Genomic DNA, 20,571 nt, shown 5'->3' with positions numbered 1-20,571 from the left:
TAGCACAGAAATGGCCTCCTGTGGAGAAAAATTTTCTTTAAGGGACTAAGAATATCCATGTTTGCAGTCAAGAGTTATGAGTGGCTTCAAGCAAATGGATTTTTCTCACTCATATGCCTTACTGCTAGGTTTCTATTTGTGCCTACTCTTCCTTATAGATACTGCATATTGGTGGGACAGTTTGGCATGGGTTTATATGTAAATTGTGACATATTGATTATTCCTTCAATTGCCTTAGGTAATTGTAATGCTGTAATTATTTTGGGTGGGGTTGTTTTATCATTAAATAAACATTTTCCTTTTAAGAACTAATAGTGTCTTGGTGATTGATCTTGTATAATTGTAAAGTATACTAACAGAATCTCAGTGAGCCATATTGTGAGTAGGGAGAGTCTTATCTTCCATTCACAAGTTTAGGGAAAACCCCTTAGGTTTTTAGGGCTCTGAAAGATTTTAGATCATAGCCACATAGAGGTGGTCCATCTTTGGGAACTACAGACCTGCCAGTATGAGGGAAGTCAGCTCAGGAGATTGGTGGACACATCCTGTGTCAAAATCTGCATAATGAAGAGATTAGATTGTAATAAGGAGCAAGTGAACTCTGTTGACATTTTATATCTGCCCACAGTTACATAGCAAATCTGCTAGAAGAGAAGGAGCAGAGAAAAGATGAGAAAGGGGAGGGCAGATTGGAGGGAGAGGGTTTTATTCAATTTTAGGGAGGAGAGATTTCTTCTAGGGCTGCTGCATGAGTAGAAGTTCTGTTTGGGGGAGTCAATTAAATTCGCCAAATGTGTAGTATGGTTGGAAGCTTTAGGAGATCTGCTAAGAGTTAAGTCTGTGACTGCAAGTCAGGTCACTGCAAGGTGATCTCCTATAAAATGATTAAGTTGGAGTTTATTATTTCTGGAAGCTGTTCAAGGAGAATGTGAAATGAATGATAAAAAAAAATTCCTTTATTTTTGTTGTTTAGATATTACTAAATCCATTCTATTTCCTCATTGCCTAGAATGTGCTCTCTTCTTACTTCCTCCTTTTAGCATCCCAGTCTCCATTTAAGACTCAACCCATATGATACATTCCAGGTTTGCCTCCCTGGTATCTTTTTAATATAATGTCCTCTTACCTCCTCAAATGATTGGATAATGTCTTCATACATCTATTCACAGGTTGGTTTTGCCCCGGCAAGATAGTTAATTGAAGGAACTTTTTTTTTCTGTTCATTTCTATATACTCAGTGTCTAACAAATTAACTTGCATAATAATAAATGTTTAATAATGGTTCATTATATTTTAAAAAATAAATATTAATCCACTAGGCTTCCATAATGTTTAGAGTTTACTTTGATCTACCATAATATTTACATTTTTGTTAACATTACACTTGTAAACATTTGTACATTTGTAAACATTATACTTACATTTTTGTTCACATTTTGCTTCATTATTTCACCTGAATGATTCACAACAACTCTGTGAAGATACTGTTGACATTATTATCTTCATTTTACAGCTGAGAGAATTCAGAGACCATAAATAACTTTTGTGGGTCACACAGCTAGGTAGTAAATAATGGAGCAAAAATTTGAACTAAGGCCTTCTGACTCTCAGTTCCATTATATTACTCTGCCTTTTTTAGAATTGGAGAGTGAAAGAAAAGTCTTTTGGGAAAAGAAATGAAAGCTTTAGTTTCCGTCTTGTGGGTAGTAAACTCATCCAGCAAAACCCAAATTGCTTGTGTACTTTTCTGTACTGTAGTGTATTATTCAGCTAATGCTGAATGCTTAAAACAAGGAGTAGTAAATGTCTTTGGTAAAGATGATGAAATGCATTCTCTGTTAATAATTACAGTATCATAAGACACATTTCTTAAGCAGAGACCAATGTTCAATTGTACAGATCATTACATTTTGCTGTGAATGCCCATTCATCAATTTCCTTTGAGCCTCGAGTAGATGCCCCTAAGAATCCTGGCTCTGCCATTTACTTTTGTGATTTTAAGGAAATTGTTTTCCCTCTCTGGGTTTCATTTTCTTTTTCTTTTTTTCTGGGGAGGAAGAATGAGGGGGTTGGCTCATTTTCTTGATCTGTTAATAAAGAAGCTGGACAGCATGGTGATTTTAGATTCCTTCTAGTTTGAAATCTTTTGAAGGAGTACCTGGCTTTTTATTTTTTGTTTCATTTTGTTTTTTATCATTTGTCCTTTCTCTACTATACTTTTTATTTGTTTTTCTATGATTTCATTGGCATGGGATACTCCTAGCATAGGAACTTGCTTCAACAGTGCGTATAGTATTTGGTCTACAACTTACACTTAGGTTAAATGCCTTGGTCAGTTACATAAATAACATTTGTTAGCAGGTTGTGAATCATATCTTCCTGATTCCAAGGCTAATCTTTTATGCACTACTCTTCCATGCCTCTTTCTATTCTACTTTGTCACAGTAACCAAAAAACAGGACTTTCTCATATGTTTAAATTATAAAATATCTCTTAACCCAAGCAGGCTAGATTATTCTTATTGAATCATTCTCTATCTGCCATAGCTGGACAATCGATCTTTATCTAATCCTTGGAATTTTAAAGTAGTAGAAACTGAGGAAATACTTTTACTTCCTCCAACCAGAAAGGTATCTGTGCTACCTATGAGATTGTGAAATAATTTGCTCCTTTTATTGGTTTAGTGATCCACCTGTTTTTAAAGAGATATAGGTTACTACCTTTATCACAAGTTGAACAAATCAGATTAATTCTATTGTAAAACATCAATTATTGTAGAGGGGGAAGTACTGTTCTAAGCTACAAAAAGTCCTTTAATTAGACCATGTATTAAATGTTCCTACATTTTTTTTTCCATTCAGAATCAGCTATGGTACTGCTCTTATTAAACACAATTATGTGTGTGTGTTTGAGGAGAGGGAAGGGCAGAAAATTAACCCTTTAGAAACCTGAGTGACAAGAAATTTCAAATGTGCTTAGAAGAAAAATCATCATGTTCCTGCTTTAGTTTGTTGCTGTTGTGCTTCAGGGAGGAGTCATGAATTTAAATTGTACCTGGAATATGGACTGACTGGATCATTCAGATAGCAAGAAAACCTTCCCTATAAAAACACAAGATTTATAAGATTCTGTAAAGTGACCCATTTTACAGAAAGGAAAAGATGGATCTGGGAAGGCTGCAACCTAGTTAACTTGCTAAGGGGCCTGGGTGTATCTGAGAACAGTTACATGATCTCTGGTCCTTGATAACATTTGACAACATGAACCCGAAGATCCTTTCTTTTCTGTCATTTTTTGATTATTTCATAAACGATGATCTCATTTTGCAAATACTAAATCCATGTTTTAGAGTACCTTAAGAGCTATTCCTTAGTATGAAAAAAAAATGGATTCAGTTAGAAATTCTGGATCTTTGGATAATACAACTCAATTGTTTCTTATAAGATATTAAGTTGTGTACAATGCACTTAACCCTTTTAAACCTCAGATTTTTTTTTTTAATGTAAAAAACAGGCATAATTATATATATATATATGAAAATACTCATTAGGGTCATTGTAAGAACCTTAGACCATAAAAGAGAAATAGTGTTTATTCTTTGGGAATTTCTACAATTTTAATTTTAATCTTCAAGTAGTAGGTATTTTGTTGTATTTTATCTTTTTCCCTTTTTTTATTACTTTTTAAAAATCATAGAATGTTATAGCTGAAAAGTATTTCAGAGATGTTAGTTTACCTCCTTCAGTTTCTAGTTGAAAAACAAATCAACCAACCAACTCACAAAAACTCAACTTCAGAGAATTTCAGTAATTTGCTCAAGATCAGAAAGGTGGAGACAGTGTGATATGAGAATAGAGAGCCAGGCTTAAAACCAGGGAGCTCAAGTCCTGCTTCTGACAAAGGAAGCTTAAATTGTTAGTGCTCTGTGACTATGTTGTCAAACTGAAATGACAACAACAAGAACAAATTCAAATAGAATTGGAGGCCACTATGAGAGTGTCCCTATAGGCTATATATGTATCTAGAAATCACATATTAACATTATCTTCTATAAAGGCAACTGGTGGCACTGGACCTGGAATCATGAGGACTTGAGTTCAGGTCTGGCTTCAGACCCTTATGAGCAAGTGATATAATCTATCTAAGTTTCTTCAATTGTGAAATTAGGATGATTAGTAATACCACCTACCTTAAAGGATTGTTGTGATCAAATGAAATAATGTTGTAAAAATACTTAGGATGATTCCTGGCACAGATGAAGGGATATATAAATATACCTATTATTTTCTTCGATTGTATTTTTATTTATTTTCTTAAATATTTCCCAATTACATTTCGTTGTAATTCCAGGCTCATGGAAGTATTATGGATCACATATTTTATACCTTTGCTCTGAACAACATTAAGACTTTAAATTGCAGAGGTGATAACCTGGATTGGTTGAGGGGGTTTCCTTACCTGGGAGTTCCCTAGTGAAATCACAAGTTCAGTGTCTTTTCCTCTCCCTGTGCTACATCTGTTATTGGCATTATAACTGGAATTAGAAATCAGGCCTTCTGTCATTCAATTCAATTTTAACTTTAGGTTAGGTATTTATAACTAACAGTGTGTGTGTGTGTGTGTGTGTGTGTGTGTTTGTTTGTGTTTGTGAGAGAGTGTTTGTGTGCTCTTTTGTAGTCTGGTGAAATCTACAGATAACTTCTTAGAATAATGTTTTTCAATGCATTAAATAAAAGAGAATGATGGAGACCAAATTTATGAAAATGTGGTTATCAAAATATTAAGAAAAAACCCCAACCCAACTTCATGGACCCTAAAAAAAACCCTGAAGTAAATCTTGTTTGTATAGGATAGTCTTTTAGATATTAGCTACAATATTACTCTAGAATATTGCAGAGCTATTAGCCCTTATAGCAACATGGGGTAAATCTGTACTTCCTATTGAACTCCCACCCCCACCCCCGTCTTCAGCATTTTACATGTTTTCTTTGCTTAATGCTTCTTTCAAATTCTGAGATTTTCTGATGTTGTTTCCATAAGTTAAGAGGCAAAGGACTTCAGTTTCTTTGTTAAATAGTAGATACTACTTTATCAGCCACCCTAACTTAGCCATGTGGAATAAGGAGACTTTGGTACATTAAGTTTTTCCGTGGGAATTTAGCCCTTGATTCAGGGAACTGCCTGGCTACTATTAATAATGGTCAGGAAATAATGGAACTTATTTTAGCTTCCTCAGACCAATGGTATCCAACTCAAATAGAAACAGAAGTTACTATTCCATTTGTGAGAATCCCTGTAGGCTATATTTTGACTTGGTTTTAAAATGTCGTCTATCCACATTTTATTGCTTTTATTTATTTTGTTAAATATTTCCCAATTACATTTTAATCTAGTTTTACGACAATCAGGAGTGTTATAGGCTGAATATCTGACACCTCTTCCTTAAAGAGGCATGTTCCTGATGTCTCAGTATATCATGAATGGCCATTAAACCTAAACATTTCGCTAATGAAGCATAACCTCAGAAGCATCTTACTAAACCTGAAAGGTTTCAGAGATGACCTGGTAATGGATTTTCATCTGAGACTTGGCCTAGTTGACCTATCTCCTGGACCATTGTGGTGCAGACAGTGGGATTGGCAGCATTTATGGAGGGAGCATCCCACTTATAACTAGTGTTTTGAAGCATTTAAGTAGTATTTTAGTGTGACCACAGTAATATTTTTTAGGTGACTCATAATTCATTAGAATATATGTTACTGTACTGAAAACCAAGATTCTTTATTAAAATGTGAACAAGGGAGTTGAGTTTTTCTTGGAGAGCTATGCAGTCATCTTGGAGGAAAATTATAAAATTTCAACTCTGGCAATCTTTGCTTTAGCTTCTTTCACGATTTTTCACTTCCTTCTTAGCCTCTTTCATAATATAGGACCAAGATAGTGATTTAGAACAGCGATGAACACAGACTGAAACATTTCAGTGATGCTATTCTGTGTGAATCCCCTGCCACCACCCTCCAACCCCCAATACAATGATTCATCTTTCTTTACTTATTGCTGGTCAAAGAGAAAATAAAGGGCCTCAGTTTCCAACATAGATAATAATAGATAGATAGAAATTTTACTAGACTTTATCTAAAATCCCTTTCTTTAACTCAGTCAACAGCTTTGTGGTGAGTAAACTAAGACTCCCCTGAGCCTACAGTCACACAGGTAGTGAGTGTTGGCAGTAGTCAGCCAGTAGGTGTTTATTAGGTGCCTACTACTATGTACCAAGCATTGTGCTAAGTTCTGGGGATACAAAGAAAGACAAAAGACAATCCCTTCACTCAAAAACTTCCAGTCTAATAGGAGAGACATATATACAAATAAGATATTTACTAGATAAAATGAAAATAATCGACAGAAGGCAGAACTAATATTAAAAGAGAGATTAAGAAAGGTTTATCATAGCTTGGGTCTCTCTGCATCAGGAAAGTCCATACTTTTCCCACTATCTTACGCTACCTCACAAACAAGTACCACAGGGAGATACTAGTAGTGATAATCCACTTTAAAGTTTGCAGAGCATTTCCTTCACAGTACCCCTTCAAGGTGGGTAATATAAGATAAGTCCCTTTCCATCTCATTTTTTAGATAAAAGAAAGTGGTTCAGAAGAATCAATGATTTTCTTTTTTTTTAATGTTTTATTGATTTTTTGTTTTACAACAGTCACTTCCCATTTAACCCTCTGCCCTATAATAAAGTTTTCTTGTGTGTCAAATAAGTTGAATCAAGAAAAACAAATCAACATAATGGCCATGTCTGAAAATGTAGGCCTCAATCTTCACTTCAACACAAGAAGAAGAGGAGGGGAAAATAACAAAACCAATCAATAGAGGCAGGTGGGGAATTCAGTACATAAAGTGCTGGACTTGGATTCAGAAAGATCGAAGTTTGCTTTGGTCCCTTACTAATTGTGTGACTTGTACAAGTCATATGACCTCTGTCTGGTCTATATCTGTCTATGGGCCATAATAATAGCACTTCTCTTTCAGAGTTTTATTGAGGATCAAATGAGATCATATTGATAAAATGTTTTGCAGACTTAAAGTATAATAATGCAAGTGGAAACTAAGCATTAGATGGCAAACACTGCCTTCTCCCTTTCTTTGTATCCCTAAATCTTAGCACAATGCCCAGCACATTTACATAAGCATTTAATAATGGTTATTAATATATGTATATGTGTTTGTATATGTATGTATGTAGACATAAACATAGCTGTGCTTAAATGTAGCTTGATGAGGGAGGAGGAAGGGAAGAGGAATAAAAAGGAGGAAAAGAATAAAATGTATAGCAGAGAACCAAAGAAAACCTAAAAGGAAACAGAAAAGATGGACAGTTCTCACTACAATGTGTATTATTATTATATATGCTTTCTTGAAGTGGAAATTTATGTTTATACATGACAATTTTTTTTTCTTTTCCTATTTTTTCTACTTTGTATTTAAATTGAAAAGAAGTAATTTAAAAAATAAAAAAGTGAAATAAATGCAAATAAGTCACTTAAACAAAGGTAAAAATAATCCCCCCAAATTAATGCTTATTGACTGGCTCAATATATCAAAAAAAAAAAAATCTGAAAATATACTTGGTGTTCCAAACCTATGTACTTTACTACCTCTGCAAAGGAAAGAGAAATACCTTCTCATATCTTTCATTAGTACTATGCTTGTTATTTGGATTTCTATGACATTAATTTTCTATTGTTGCATAGTTATTTACATTTTCATTGTTGTAATAATTGGCTATATTTTTCTTTGATTCTTTTTTTTTTTCATTTTGCATCAATTCATGGAAGTTTCCATGTTTCTCTGTAACTCATAATTATTTTTTACAACACATCAGCAGTCTATTACATTCGTGTATCGTATTTGGTTAACCTTTCTCCAGTCATTGGGCAACTATTTGTTTTCAGTTTTTTTTTTTTATCATCACCATAAGTTCTGCAATAAATATTTTGGTGCATATGGGATTTCTTATCAATGGCCTCCTTAGGAAAAATTCCAAGTAGGGGAATCTCTAGGTCAAAAGGTTGTGATAATTAAGATTGTCCAATCTACAGTAAAAGAGACTGAGGTGAAATTCTGAGCCAATGGCACTTTATACAGGCTCCCTGGTCTTTTCTAATGAAGTGCACTTCAAATTTTCCTCATGGGTTGAGATTCTGCCTCCTTCCAAGAGTTTATAATTATAAAATTGATACCTAAATATGTAAAATAGGCATGGTAAAATACAGAATCTCATTTGTTGATAGATCTTGCTCTCAAGGACCACATATGGAAGGAGCACAGATTGTGAAGCATTGGGGTATCTTCAATGACCACATACATAATCAGAGAATGGTCACTTGGTCATGTTGGGAAAATAGCTTAGAGAACTTTTCATGTAGTGTCATCTGGGCTTGGTCGCCATGACAAGGAAAAAACAAGGATGGACAGTGTCTAGTTAACTTCCTCTGATTAAGAAGAAAACAGACTCTGTGAGTCACAGTTCTGCCTAAAATATGGAACTTATACTAAATACCCCTATAGAATCATATTGAATTAATTAATACTGATTGGAATAGAGGTTCAAATGAATTATTTCTCACAAATTAATAAATGATTTTCCCATGACCATGTAGTTAGCAAATAATGGAGCTGAAACCAAAAATGCACGTATGTGAATGTACAAAAATGAAATGATCCTTTCAGGTGAAGAACACCTACTTTTTTTTATCTTAATATATACTATACTATCTGCTCCTTCTTTCAGGTTTTTGAACATGAGTGTGGCCTGTAATAGATATTCTGTGTGTGTGTGTGTGTGTGTGTGTGTGTGTGTGTGTTGTGTGTGTGTTTATGTGTGTCTCTGTCTGTCTGTGTCTCTGTCTCTGTCTGTCTGTGTCTCTGTCTCTCTGTGTGCATCTCTGTCTCTGTCTGTGTCTCTGTCTCTCTCTCTGTGTGTGTGTGTGTGTGTGTGTGTGTGTGTGTGTGTGTAGAGAGACAGAAAGAGAATCTTTCTAAACAATTTTATTCCCTTTCCCCATCAAACTCATTAATCATCTATTTCCAAAAAAATTTGACTTGTTTAAAGTACAAATGTGTGTGAGTATAGAAAAAAACTCATGTTCTTATTCCAGATTCATTGATTATCTATTACACCACCACTAAGCCAAGCCTATTTCCTAAATGGAAAATTACTATTTTTCATTTCACTTTTCCAAATTATTCTGTTTCTTTTTCTCATTCTCTTCCTCTCTCCTTCCTTTCTTCCTCTAATCCTTTATCTTTTCTCTTCTAGCACAACTACTCTAAGCACATGGATTTTCTCTGTAATGCTTTATGAGATAAAGTAAAAAGAGCACAGGACTTGCACATAGATGATAAATTCAAATCTCATCTTTATACTTAATTGACAGTGTGACCTTGGACTAGTGTGTCTTAGTTTTTCCATCTATTAAAAAATGTGTACAATAATATTTTTGTTTTCTTAATTCAGAGGGTCATATGGCCTTAAAGCCATATATAAATGAATTACTTGGGGGCGGGGTTTGCAGAAGCTTTCTGATTTAAAAATAAAATGGATAAGGTAAAAGTCTGAGTGAATACACGGAGGAGCTGGGCAGGAAAATGATCAAACCTTTGCTTCCTTTCACTTGCAGTATAAGGAAGAAGGCCACAATGTGACGAGTTACTGTCATGAGACATTTCCTGGATGGGTACACGATGTTCTGGGCAAGAACTGGGCATGTTTCACTGCAAAGAAACTTGAAAGCACTGCAGAAAATGTTCATGTGAATAGACCCCCGAGGCAACACAAAAAAAGGTGAGTTGGCCCAGTTAAAGATTGAATAAAATATTTGTAAAATCAAATGTTATACTAGAACAGTCATTTCTGACTTTGAATCTTGGGTCTGTGACCACTAGCTTTGTAACTGTAGCAAGTCATTTCATCGTTCTGACTCATAATTTCCTCATCTGTTAAATGGGAACAAAAAAGATTGTATCTTGTCTGTTTTACAGAGTTTATATGAATAAACTATAGCTTAAAATTTTATATGAAAAATAGTTATCATGTTACTTTTACAAGCCTGACATTGTAATACAAAATCCTTAGACTGCATAAAATGATTTCTTTGTTGTTCAAAGCAGTTTTTTTTTTTAATTAGATAGTGTTAGAAGCTATCTAAAGTTCTTGCTTTTAAACTCCTGATTGTCTAAGAAATAATAGGCCTGAAAAAGAATGAAAGAAAAAACTTTTATTAGCTACTTTCTATATGTCAAGTACCACTAATTTTTGGAGATACAAATAGAAATATTGAGACATTTCTTGCTTTCAAGGAGCTTACACTTAATTGTGGGAGATTATACAAAAACAACAGGCAGTTTTTAAGTGTTTTATTACGTGTCAGGCATTAAGCCTTGGTTATACAAAGAAAAGAAAAAGGACAAAAAAAAACAACCTTCTGTCAAGGAATGCACTTTGTAATGGAGGAAGCAACATGTAAACAACAAGGTGTGAAGAAGATAAAGAGAAGTAGATGAAGATTATTTGAAAGGAGAAGTCATTGATTTTCAATAGAATTGATTTCCTTTGTGGTTCCATATATTTTATTTTATGCATTTAAAAAATAAGATTCACTGGATTATCAAAGTGGTCTGTGACACAAATGGGTTTAAAAATATTTTTTTCTTTAGTTATCCTACTCCCTCTTGTGGCATCCACTTTTGTTTATATGTTGATGACATCTACATCTATTTTTCTCCCCAAATGATCCACATTGAAAATTGTACAATGGACCTCATCCTCTAGATATGCTGCAGTTCTCATCATATAAACACAACATATATGAATCATCAGGGACTCTTCCTTGCCTTTACTATACCAACTCTAATAAGTCTCTAAATCCTGTTTAAAATCTCATTTCTGTCCTCTTCTTTCTATTCCCTTTGCTACCACTGCAATTTAGGCCCCATTTCCTTCTTAATTGAGGAGTTATTTTTTTAGATATAGTTTTATTATTTTTAAAATTTCAATAGTATTTTATTTTTCCAAGCACATGTAAAGATAGTTTTCAACATTCATTTTTGTAAGATTTTTGTAAAAGAAAAATCAAAATAAAAGGGAAAAATCACAAGAAAAAAGCAAACAACAATAATTAAAAAAGACTATTTTAGTAGTTCCCTGATAATTTTTGTTTCTTTTAGTTACCCCTTCCTTTAAAATCTAGCTTTTACTTTATTTCCAGCACAATTTTCCAAATCTTGGATCATATTATTCATCTAATCAAAAACTTTCAGTTGTTTACCAAATAAAACCCAAATTCTTGTTTAGCTTAGAATTCAGGACTTTCATATATACTTAGGCCCCACATCTTGGTCCTTTAAAATTTTGGCTCATAGTCTTGGAGCTGGAAGACATTTTAGGGGTTTACTAATCCAACTTTCTTATCATACAAATTAGAAAACTGAAACTAAGAGGAGTTAGGTGATTTGTCAAAGCCATGTGTGTAATAAGAAAAAGAACTAAAGTTTGAACTTGTGAATCACCTGAGTCCAGTGGTCTTTCTGCTATAAAATCCTGACTCTTGAAAAGACTTTAGAAGTCATCTAAATCAAAGCTTCTTTTTCTTTTTTCCAAATATATGCAAAGATAATTTTCAACACTCACCTTGCAAAATCTTGTGTTCCAAATTTCTCTCTTTCTCTCCCCCCTCTCCTGGGGGGGAGAAATCTGATATAGATTAAACATTTGCAATTCTTCTAACATTTCTATATACATCATACTGCAGAAAAAAAAAATCAGATTAAAAAGAAAAAAAAAAACAAGCAAACAACAATAGAAAGGTGAAAATACCAAGTTTTCATCCACATCCAGTTTCCATAGTTCTATCCCTGGATGTGGAGGGATTTTTCTATCAGAAAGTTAATGGAATTGCCTTGAATCACCTCATTGTTAAAAAGATCCAGGTCCAAGTCCATTGTTGAAAAGTTCAATACATAATCTTGGTGTTATGGTATAATGTTCTCTTGGTTCTGCTCACTTCACTTAGCATCAGCTCATGTAAGTCTTCCCAGGCTTTTCCCAGATTTAGATAAGTCTACTCATCTAAATCAAAGCTTCTTAACTGTGAGTTACAATCCCATATGGGGTCATGTAACAAAATGTGGAGGTTGCAAAAAAGCTGGCCACAGTAAAAGGTTTCTGAATGCAATGAACAAAAATTAATTCAAAATCAAACACAACATGAAACTGAGGTGTTCTGGCCATTAGTAATGAACACACAACATGTACACTTTGTACTGCATGTGCAGCAGCGCTGCCAGAAACACCTTTACTCAGATTCAATATGGGGGCATAAAAATTTCTCTGGCAAAAAGAGGTCATAAGTGGAAAAAATTAAGAAGTCTTGATCTAGGCCAATTACCTCATTTTACAATGATCCAAGAAAGGTCACAGACATTAAGTAATTTGCCCAAGATCATATAAATAGTTAAGTAGAAGAGCCAGGATATCAACCTAGAAATTTGAACTCCAAATCCAACATCATTTTTTTTTCCTGATTGCTGAAAAAAATCTTGTTTTTTTAAAACTTCTTTTAGCTTTTTATTTTCAAAAAACATGCATAAATAGTTTTCAACATTCACCTTTGCAAAACCTTGTGTTCCAAATTTTTTTCCCCTCCTTTCTCCCCACCCCCTTCCTTAGACAGCAAGTGATCCAATATATGTTAAACGTATAATTCTTCTATACATATTTCACACAATGGACTTGTGTGCTGCATAAGAAAAATCAGATGAAAAAATGAAAAAGAAAACAAAAAACAAGCAAACAACAACAAAAAAGATGAAAATACTGTGGTGTGATTCACACTCAATCCCCAGAGCCCTCTCTTTGCACACAGATGGCTCTCTTCATCACAAGTTCATTGGAACTGGCCTGAATCACTTTGCTGTTGAAAAGAGTCCATGTCCATCAGAATTGATCCTCACATAATCTCCAACATCATTCTGATATGCTATACTACTCTTCTTCACAATCTCCCCAACTCCTAATGAATACCACATAAAGGCAATAATTCATGGCCTTCCATTGTGAAAATGAAGGGAAATATTGTGAAGCTAATAATTAAAATAATTAATTGGCTCATTTCCCTCCATAATGCTATTATTGGGCCTTTGGATATATTGTTTGCATGTCATATGTATGCTTGCCAAATATATATATATGTATATATTTATGGAGAACTCACATAGAGCAAGTACTCACAAGGTGGTCAGAATAAGCAAAATAAGGACACTCTCAAGATCTCTCTTAAGAACTTGAGAGTTGATTGCATCACTTGGGAAATACTGGCCCAGGATCACCCATGATTGGCATGCCCTCATCAGTGAAGGTACTGTGCTCTTTGAGCAAAGCAGAGAAACATCTGAAAAGAAGAGAAGAAGATATGAGCAAAGTTAGAGAATTCACCCCACGTGTTCATAGGGACTATTTGTGTCCAACTTATGGCAGAGCATTCTGAACTCATATTAGTCTGATCAGCCACCGTCAGACACATTATAAGTCAACTCTAACACAGTAATATCATTTTGGTCATTTTTGAGAATAAAGGACAACCACTGTCTCTTTTTTAGTGTAGCTTAAAATTAATGTGAGAAAACAAATGCTTTTATAATTTTATTCCCTTATTTTTCTCCTGATCCTTTCTTGGCCTCTGTGGAACTAAAATCTGAACATATTTCCTTTGGGGTTAATTCTCCAGTGCCAACAATTAATGACGGCATAACAAAGTACTCTTACCCCTGATCCAATACCCCAGGGTGTACCTATTGCTTCTAAGCTAGCAGCTTGTTATTCTGTAGTAGTACTTCCAGTGGAACAAAGACTTAACACCCATTGTTCAAAACTGAAACAGGACTTCATGGTAATGTGTTTAATCTTATAGGAGAGATCCTGGTTCAGTGTTCCTAAACTTTACAAGATGATAGAATTAGAACTGGAAAAAATCTTAAAGACCATAGAATACAACCCCTATGTTTTTATAGATAAGTAATCAGTTCATCCACTAAATCAGTTCATATACTAATAAACATCTATTAAATACTTCCATTAAATGCTAAGCATGGAGATACACAGAATGTACTGAAACTATGACTGCCTTCAAGAAGCTTACTTTCTAAGATGTGGAAACAGACTGAAAAAATTGTGAGTTGTTGAGGTTAGCAGCTAGTAGATGTCAGAAGCAGTATTTGGACAGAGTTAACATTTTAATCATATCTCCACATTATCTCTCAGTTTTGTTTTTAAAAGGATACCCAGGAAGGCTTCTCTATTAAGTACTAGTGTCTTAGTATCTGGAAATATCAATCGACTATGGTCACTATAACAGAGACATACATAATGTCTTAGTATCTGAAAATTAAATTGACTATAGACTTGGTCACTAGGACAGAAACATACATAGCGTCTCAATATCTGGAAAAATCAATTGACTGTAGCCTTGGTCACTATGACAGCAGTGTACAATTTAAAGTGATGGAGGTTACAAACTTGTCAGCCATATTAAGGCACAGCAAGAATATTATATTCGTTTCTGGAAATTTTATTCATTTTTAGAAAGAACATTTACAAACTAGAGTAAATCTAAGGGAGAGAAGAAAGGGTAATTGGGGTGATTTGAGGCTATGTTATAGAAGGAACTCTTGAACCAAGTCAGGGTATTTGGCCTGGAAAAGAAATGACAGAAGAGGAATGAAATAGTCTTCAAGTATGCCTGTGTTTGAGCTAGAGGGCTAAAATGGGGAACAATAATAACAGCCAGCATTTCTGGAGCCCTTTGGGATTTGCAATGTACTTTATACATTATCTCTTTTGAGATTCAAAACTACTCTATGAGGTAGGTGTTTTAATTGTCTCCATTTTCCTTTAAAGAAAACAGACTGAGAGATTACTCAGCTAGCCCAGGGTCACATAGCTAGTTAGTGACTGAGATGGGCTAGCACTTCCTGGCTCCAAGATCATCATTCATCACTGTGACACTCAGTGCCTCCAGAGCCATCAGTAGAATTTTCTTTTCTTTTCTTTATTTCTTTTCTTCTTCTTCTTCTTCTTCTTTTTTTTTTTTTTTTTTTGTGCTGAGGCAATTGGGGTTAAGTGACTTGCCCAGAGTCACACAGCTAGGACATATTAAGTGTCTGAGACTAGATTTGAACTCAGGTTCTCCTGATTTCAGGGCTGGTGCTCTATCCACTGTGCAGTCTTAGTTGCCCATCAGTAGAATTTTCAAAGAAATATATTTAGGTTAATCTAAGGGGAAAAAAAGCCAACACCTTCCTAATGTAGTTATTTGAAATTAGAATGAAATGTCTCGGAATGTAGGGAGCTTCTACATCATTCATGTAGAGAATGGATGATGACTTGGTAGAAGAGAGAAAATTTCTGTTTAGTTATGGATTGGAGCAGTTATCCTCTGAAATTAACTGCTGAGACTATAATTCCGTATGAACATACTCTTATTCCAACCTTACAAAATGGCACATAAACATTTCCTGAGTAATGAAATACATAATTTGTAAAAATGTCACACATACAAATGATCAATACAACAACACAGCCAAGATCTCTCTTTCCCTTCTTCTCATCTAACTTTTCTCTCTCCTCCTGTTTCTTGTTGTTGTTGTTCTTTCTCTTTCTTTCTGTCTCTCTGACTCTCTCTTTCTCTTTCTGTATGTCTGTCTCTCTCTCTCTCTCTCTCTCCCCCGCCCCGTCTCTCTCCCCTACCCATATACAGTGAGACCACTTGAATTCCTTTTTTTCTCTCTTTCTCTTTGAACTCTTTTCAAGCAATCTAGGAAAATATGTATCAGGAATAAGAATCTATTAGGGTCTACAAAGGTCATCTACTCTTACCCTTTCATTTGTAAAATGAGGAAAATCATGGCTGTAAAGTTAATGTGATTTGCTCAAAGTATGGGATATCTAGTTAGTAGCAGAGCTGAAACTAGAACCCAGGCCTAACTCCTAGTTAATTCTACTGGACACTTTGTTCTCTCTCTTTCCCTCTTCTCTTTATTATCTTTCTGTTTCTTTCTGTGCCTTCCATCTCTCCCATCTATATGTAAATATATATACATACATACATATATACAGATATACATGTGTGTGTATATATATATATACACCTCATAATTTATAAGCATAAGAGTAGTGCTAGTAAGTAGTAAGTGCTTGTATCCTTGGAAAGGAAAGACTCATGTTTTGAGAGAAAATCAATAAAATAAAGGATACTATACTATCATTACTCTTTAAACTACTAACATAATATCTAGTTTATAAAGTGCTTTGAAATTTGAAAAGCATTCCACTTGTATTATCTCATTTAATCTTAATATCTGTGAGATAAATACTATTGTTATACCCTTTTTATAAATGAACTGAAGAAGAGAAAAGTGTAAGTGACTTGAATAGGCAGTAAGGCAGAATTTTAAGTCAGTTCTTCCTAATTCCAGTCTAGCATTCTGTTTTTCTACTACCTAGCTGCCTAGAAGTTTCTTTTAAGACTTTAGAATCACTACAAAATTCACCAACTGTTTCCTTTCTTTTTCTTCCCCTCAGAAAATATACTTTTTCTTTAAGCATTCTTATTTAGATGAAATAAACCTCTTAATGGATCATTTTTATTTTTTCAAAAATGTTATATTTCTATAAGGTGTAAGTAGTATAGTTTAGAGTGAAAATAATAGTGATCTGGGGGTCAAAACACCTGACTTAGTCTTGCCATTTATCAGCTGTGTGACCTTGGACAAGTTATTTGGGCCTCATTTCTGCTCAAGTAAAGGAGTTAAAAATAGGGAAGCATCATCTCAAAGCTCCTTCCAGCTCTGAGGTCCTATGATTCTAAATGGTTATGCCATTTATTTAAATTTCATTTATTTTTGTTTTTAGATTGTCCTATGTCTTTTCTCCTCTCTCCTTCCAGAAAGTCATCTCATATAACAAAGAATTTATTTAAAGCAAAAGAAGAGGGGGGAAAGTGAGCAAGACTGAATAATGTATTTTTTTTAAAATTTGACAGTATTTGAAATGTTCCATAGATCCCCACTTCTGCAAAGGACTGTGGAAAGTGACCTCTCATCTCTTCTTTGAAACCATGCCTATTCTCTGTATTTTTGCAGCATAAGTTTCTGATTATTTTCTGGTCATTGTTTTTCACTGACATTGTAATCACTGTATATGTTGTTTTTCTTGGCTTTGCTTATTTCACTTCACATCAGTTCAATTCTTTCCATGTTTCTCTGGATTCATTATATTTTGCACAAAGGAATTTTACTGAGCCACAAGAAATATCTATTTTCCTTACACATGTGCAGTATTCAACCATATTGTTGGTGAAATAGGCTTTGTGGATTAGCCTGGAACATTTATTGCTACTTATAAAATCATTTTGATGGGAAAAAATGTTTTCCAGATGAAAAACAACCAGCTACTTTTTTTTGAAACCCAACCAATTTATTATCTGAAAGCTGCCTTTTATTTATGAAAGATGATTTTTACATCAAGTACTTTTATACATTCCTCTCCCTTAAGAGTCATCCACTATTCTAAATTACCTTCCATCCACCCCTCCTTCCTATGATGAATGGAAAAAACCTAAGAGACAGGCTTTCTGGATAATTAACAATCAATTAGGTTAACCGGCAATCAATAAATTGATGGATGGTGGTTTTTCTCAGCAACCAAAGGCAAAAGACATGGAAAGCCTAAAAGCTTTAAGTAATTCTTGAAAGGCAATTGAAAATCAATCCTGATTGTTGGCCATTTAATGGGGAGGTGGGTCACAAATCTTTTGTTCCTTCTTTTGAAAAATGGCTTGATCATAAGACTTGTCCAGCAATCTAGACAGGGGAATCCATCTCTATCCAGACCTCTCTAGTTGGTTTTCTCCTTCTGTGAGTTGGGTAACACTGAAGCCTAGTAGAAGGGTATTGTAGAAGAAAAGTTTCTTAGTTGGATGGGATCCAGTTCAAGAATGAACATGTTTCCTTGGAGGTAGATATAATCTCAGTCATATCCTTCAGCAGCTGACATTCTACAGGAGCTAGACCTCAATGAAAAAACAAAGAAGAAAAGTCTGGTTCCCAATTTAACAACTGGCTTTTAATATAGAAGTAAAATAATAACTCTCAAATCCTCAAAAATAACTGGATTCCTGGCTTCTGAAATGGTCTCTTTGACTTAGAAGTCTAACAGCTATTACACAGTCTCAGTAAAAACAAAGTATACTAGGTATTGTTATTCTTTATCAGAGTGCTTATTTAAGGCCATGTTGTTTCCTTTTCTAATCATGAAACAAAGTATTGGTTCAAGATGCAGTCAGTAGTTTATTAAGTCATTCGCCTCAGATTCTGTACTCTTAATAGCAGTTCCTGTTCTAGGTGTGGTAAAAGAGTTTGTTTTAATAGCTTAAACAGTTATTTATATAAAGTTATTTATATAAAATTCTCTTCAGAGGTGTTTGTGTCATGGGATTGATACTAAGCTGATATTTTGCTGAGCTCACTTCCCCAACCTAACAAAAATCCTTTAGGAAGATAATAATTTTGATGATGATGATGATAACGCTCATTTCCTGGCACTTTAAGGTTTGCAAAAGTTTAAATTTCATTTACATAACATTCATTATTCAGATTCAAGGTGTACCACTTAAGAATCGACCCAGGATGGATAAAAAATAAAAAGAAAAGAAAGCACATATTTACAAAGCTGATAAAACTTGGAAGTAATCATTTGTAATCTTTTGAATATAAAGATATTTTATTTTTACTAAAAAGGAAATATAGCCTTAGAGAGTGTAATTAATCTGCCCAGAGTCCCGCAGGTAATAAAGGGGTGAGCCAGATCTTTTACCAAGACTGCTGTAACTCTACTATATGATTGACTCATTAAATTTCTGCATATTTCTGGGTATTAGACATTAGGTGGCAAGAAGAAAAAATTGTTTATATTTACGTAGTTGGTTGGGGTTTTGTTGTTGTTTGTTTTACAGAGTACATTCTTCCCAACAACTCTGTGAGATTAATAGTGTAAATTGAATTTGTTGTTATTTTTCATTTGTGTATGATTTTTATTGACCTCATTTGGGGTTTCTCTGCAAAAGATATTAGAGTAGTTTGGCATTTTCTTCTCTAGCTTATTTTACAGATGAACAAACTTAACAAGGTTAAGTGACCTGTCCAGGCCTGCAATGACTCATATGGCTGGTCAGTTTGCAGCCAGATTTGAACTCAGGAAGGTGACTCCACACCTGGCACTCTATCCACTGTTCCACCTAATTGTTCCTGAGTTTAATTATTCTCCCATGTGTTAGATGAGGAAACTGAGTGTGAAGGAAGTGGTTTTAAGTGTTATTGTCTCCAAGTGTGTGGTGAATGATTGATATTTATTTTGGTAGTAAAATTTACATTTTCTAGGACAGGGAATAATTTGATTTTATTTTTGCATCCCAAGAACTTAGAATAATGCTCTTTGTACATGTTACCTCCTCATAATCAGGGAATAAGGAGGTAACTGAATGTTTTCAAGTTCAGTGAGTTTTCCAAAATATACTGTATGACATCAGTGCTGTTGATGGCATGTATACTATGTCAAAATATAGGAATACAAAGAATTAAAAATAGCACCATTCAGATGTGTACAAATGCAGACAAGTCATACAATATGACATATGCATTTCCTGAGAAGTCATATGAATTGAATCTGGAAAAATTAAATTCCATTTTTAATGTCCAGGATGATCACTGTCAGTTTGAGAAATTTTGTATTGATGACCATTCCCTTCTTCATTTAATCTGCTTTGTAAATATGCAGAATTTCTTTTAGAGGTGAAGTGTGAGTGAGGTTACATCAAGCAGAAATATTTTGTGTTTGAAACGAAATTCAAAGCCAGAACTTCAGCTGTGTGGTCCTGGGCAGGATACTCAAGCTGGCTGCCCCAGTGAATTGAGGATAATAATATCATCCACCATTAGGGTTATTGTCATGAACAAATGAAATCATATTTGTAAAATGCTTTGCAAATTTTAAAGTGCTGTACACATTTATCACCATTATCTTGTCATCATTTGTCCCACAGGTTTTGTTTTGCCTGACACATCATTTCAATTCAAAAAACACTGATTCAGCACCTACCATAGATGAGACTATGTGCTGGACTTTCAGAATTCAAAGATACATAAAAGATAACCACCTGCTCAACCTAGGGTTTAAAAGAGGAAGGAGAAAAATGACAATAATTTTGATTACAAAGCAGAAATCTGAATAGATTTAAAGTTGGAAATAACCTTGAAGGCTAGTGAATTCAGTCCCCTCATTTAACAGATTAGGAAACCTTGCTTGCTCAAGATGAAGTGACTTGCCTAAGTACCTGAGATAGAGTTTGAGTTTGTCTTCTGGCCCCTTTAGCATTTTATCCACTATGACTTCTAGCAACTTTTAGTGCAGAGAAAATGTCCGAGCAATATTCTTAAGATATTTGTTATAAA

The 20,571-nt window shown here is 34.3% G+C and overlaps 1 protein-coding gene across 1 annotated transcript in view; it reads left to right on the top strand.

The window, feature by feature from the left end:
- The window catches only part of CTSC (cathepsin C), a 52,175-nt gene that overhangs the window by 12,043 nt on the left and 19,561 nt on the right, over nucleotides 1-20,571 (top strand). Inside the window, exon 3 of the mRNA XM_051987295.1 lies at nucleotides 9,690-9,853. Within this exon, the coding sequence (XP_051843255.1) occupies nucleotides 9,690-9,853 (164 nt within the window). The remainder of the gene's footprint in view (nucleotides 1-9,689; nucleotides 9,854-20,571) is intronic.

The sequence above is a fragment of the Antechinus flavipes genome, chromosome 3, assembly GCF_016432865.1.
Source record: "Antechinus flavipes isolate AdamAnt ecotype Samford, QLD, Australia chromosome 3, AdamAnt_v2, whole genome shotgun sequence".
Classification (NCBI taxonomy): domain Eukaryota; kingdom Metazoa; phylum Chordata; class Mammalia; order Dasyuromorphia; family Dasyuridae; genus Antechinus; species Antechinus flavipes.
The sequence above is the reverse complement of the archived record's forward strand: the minus strand, read 5'-3'. Positions and strand labels throughout refer to the sequence as shown.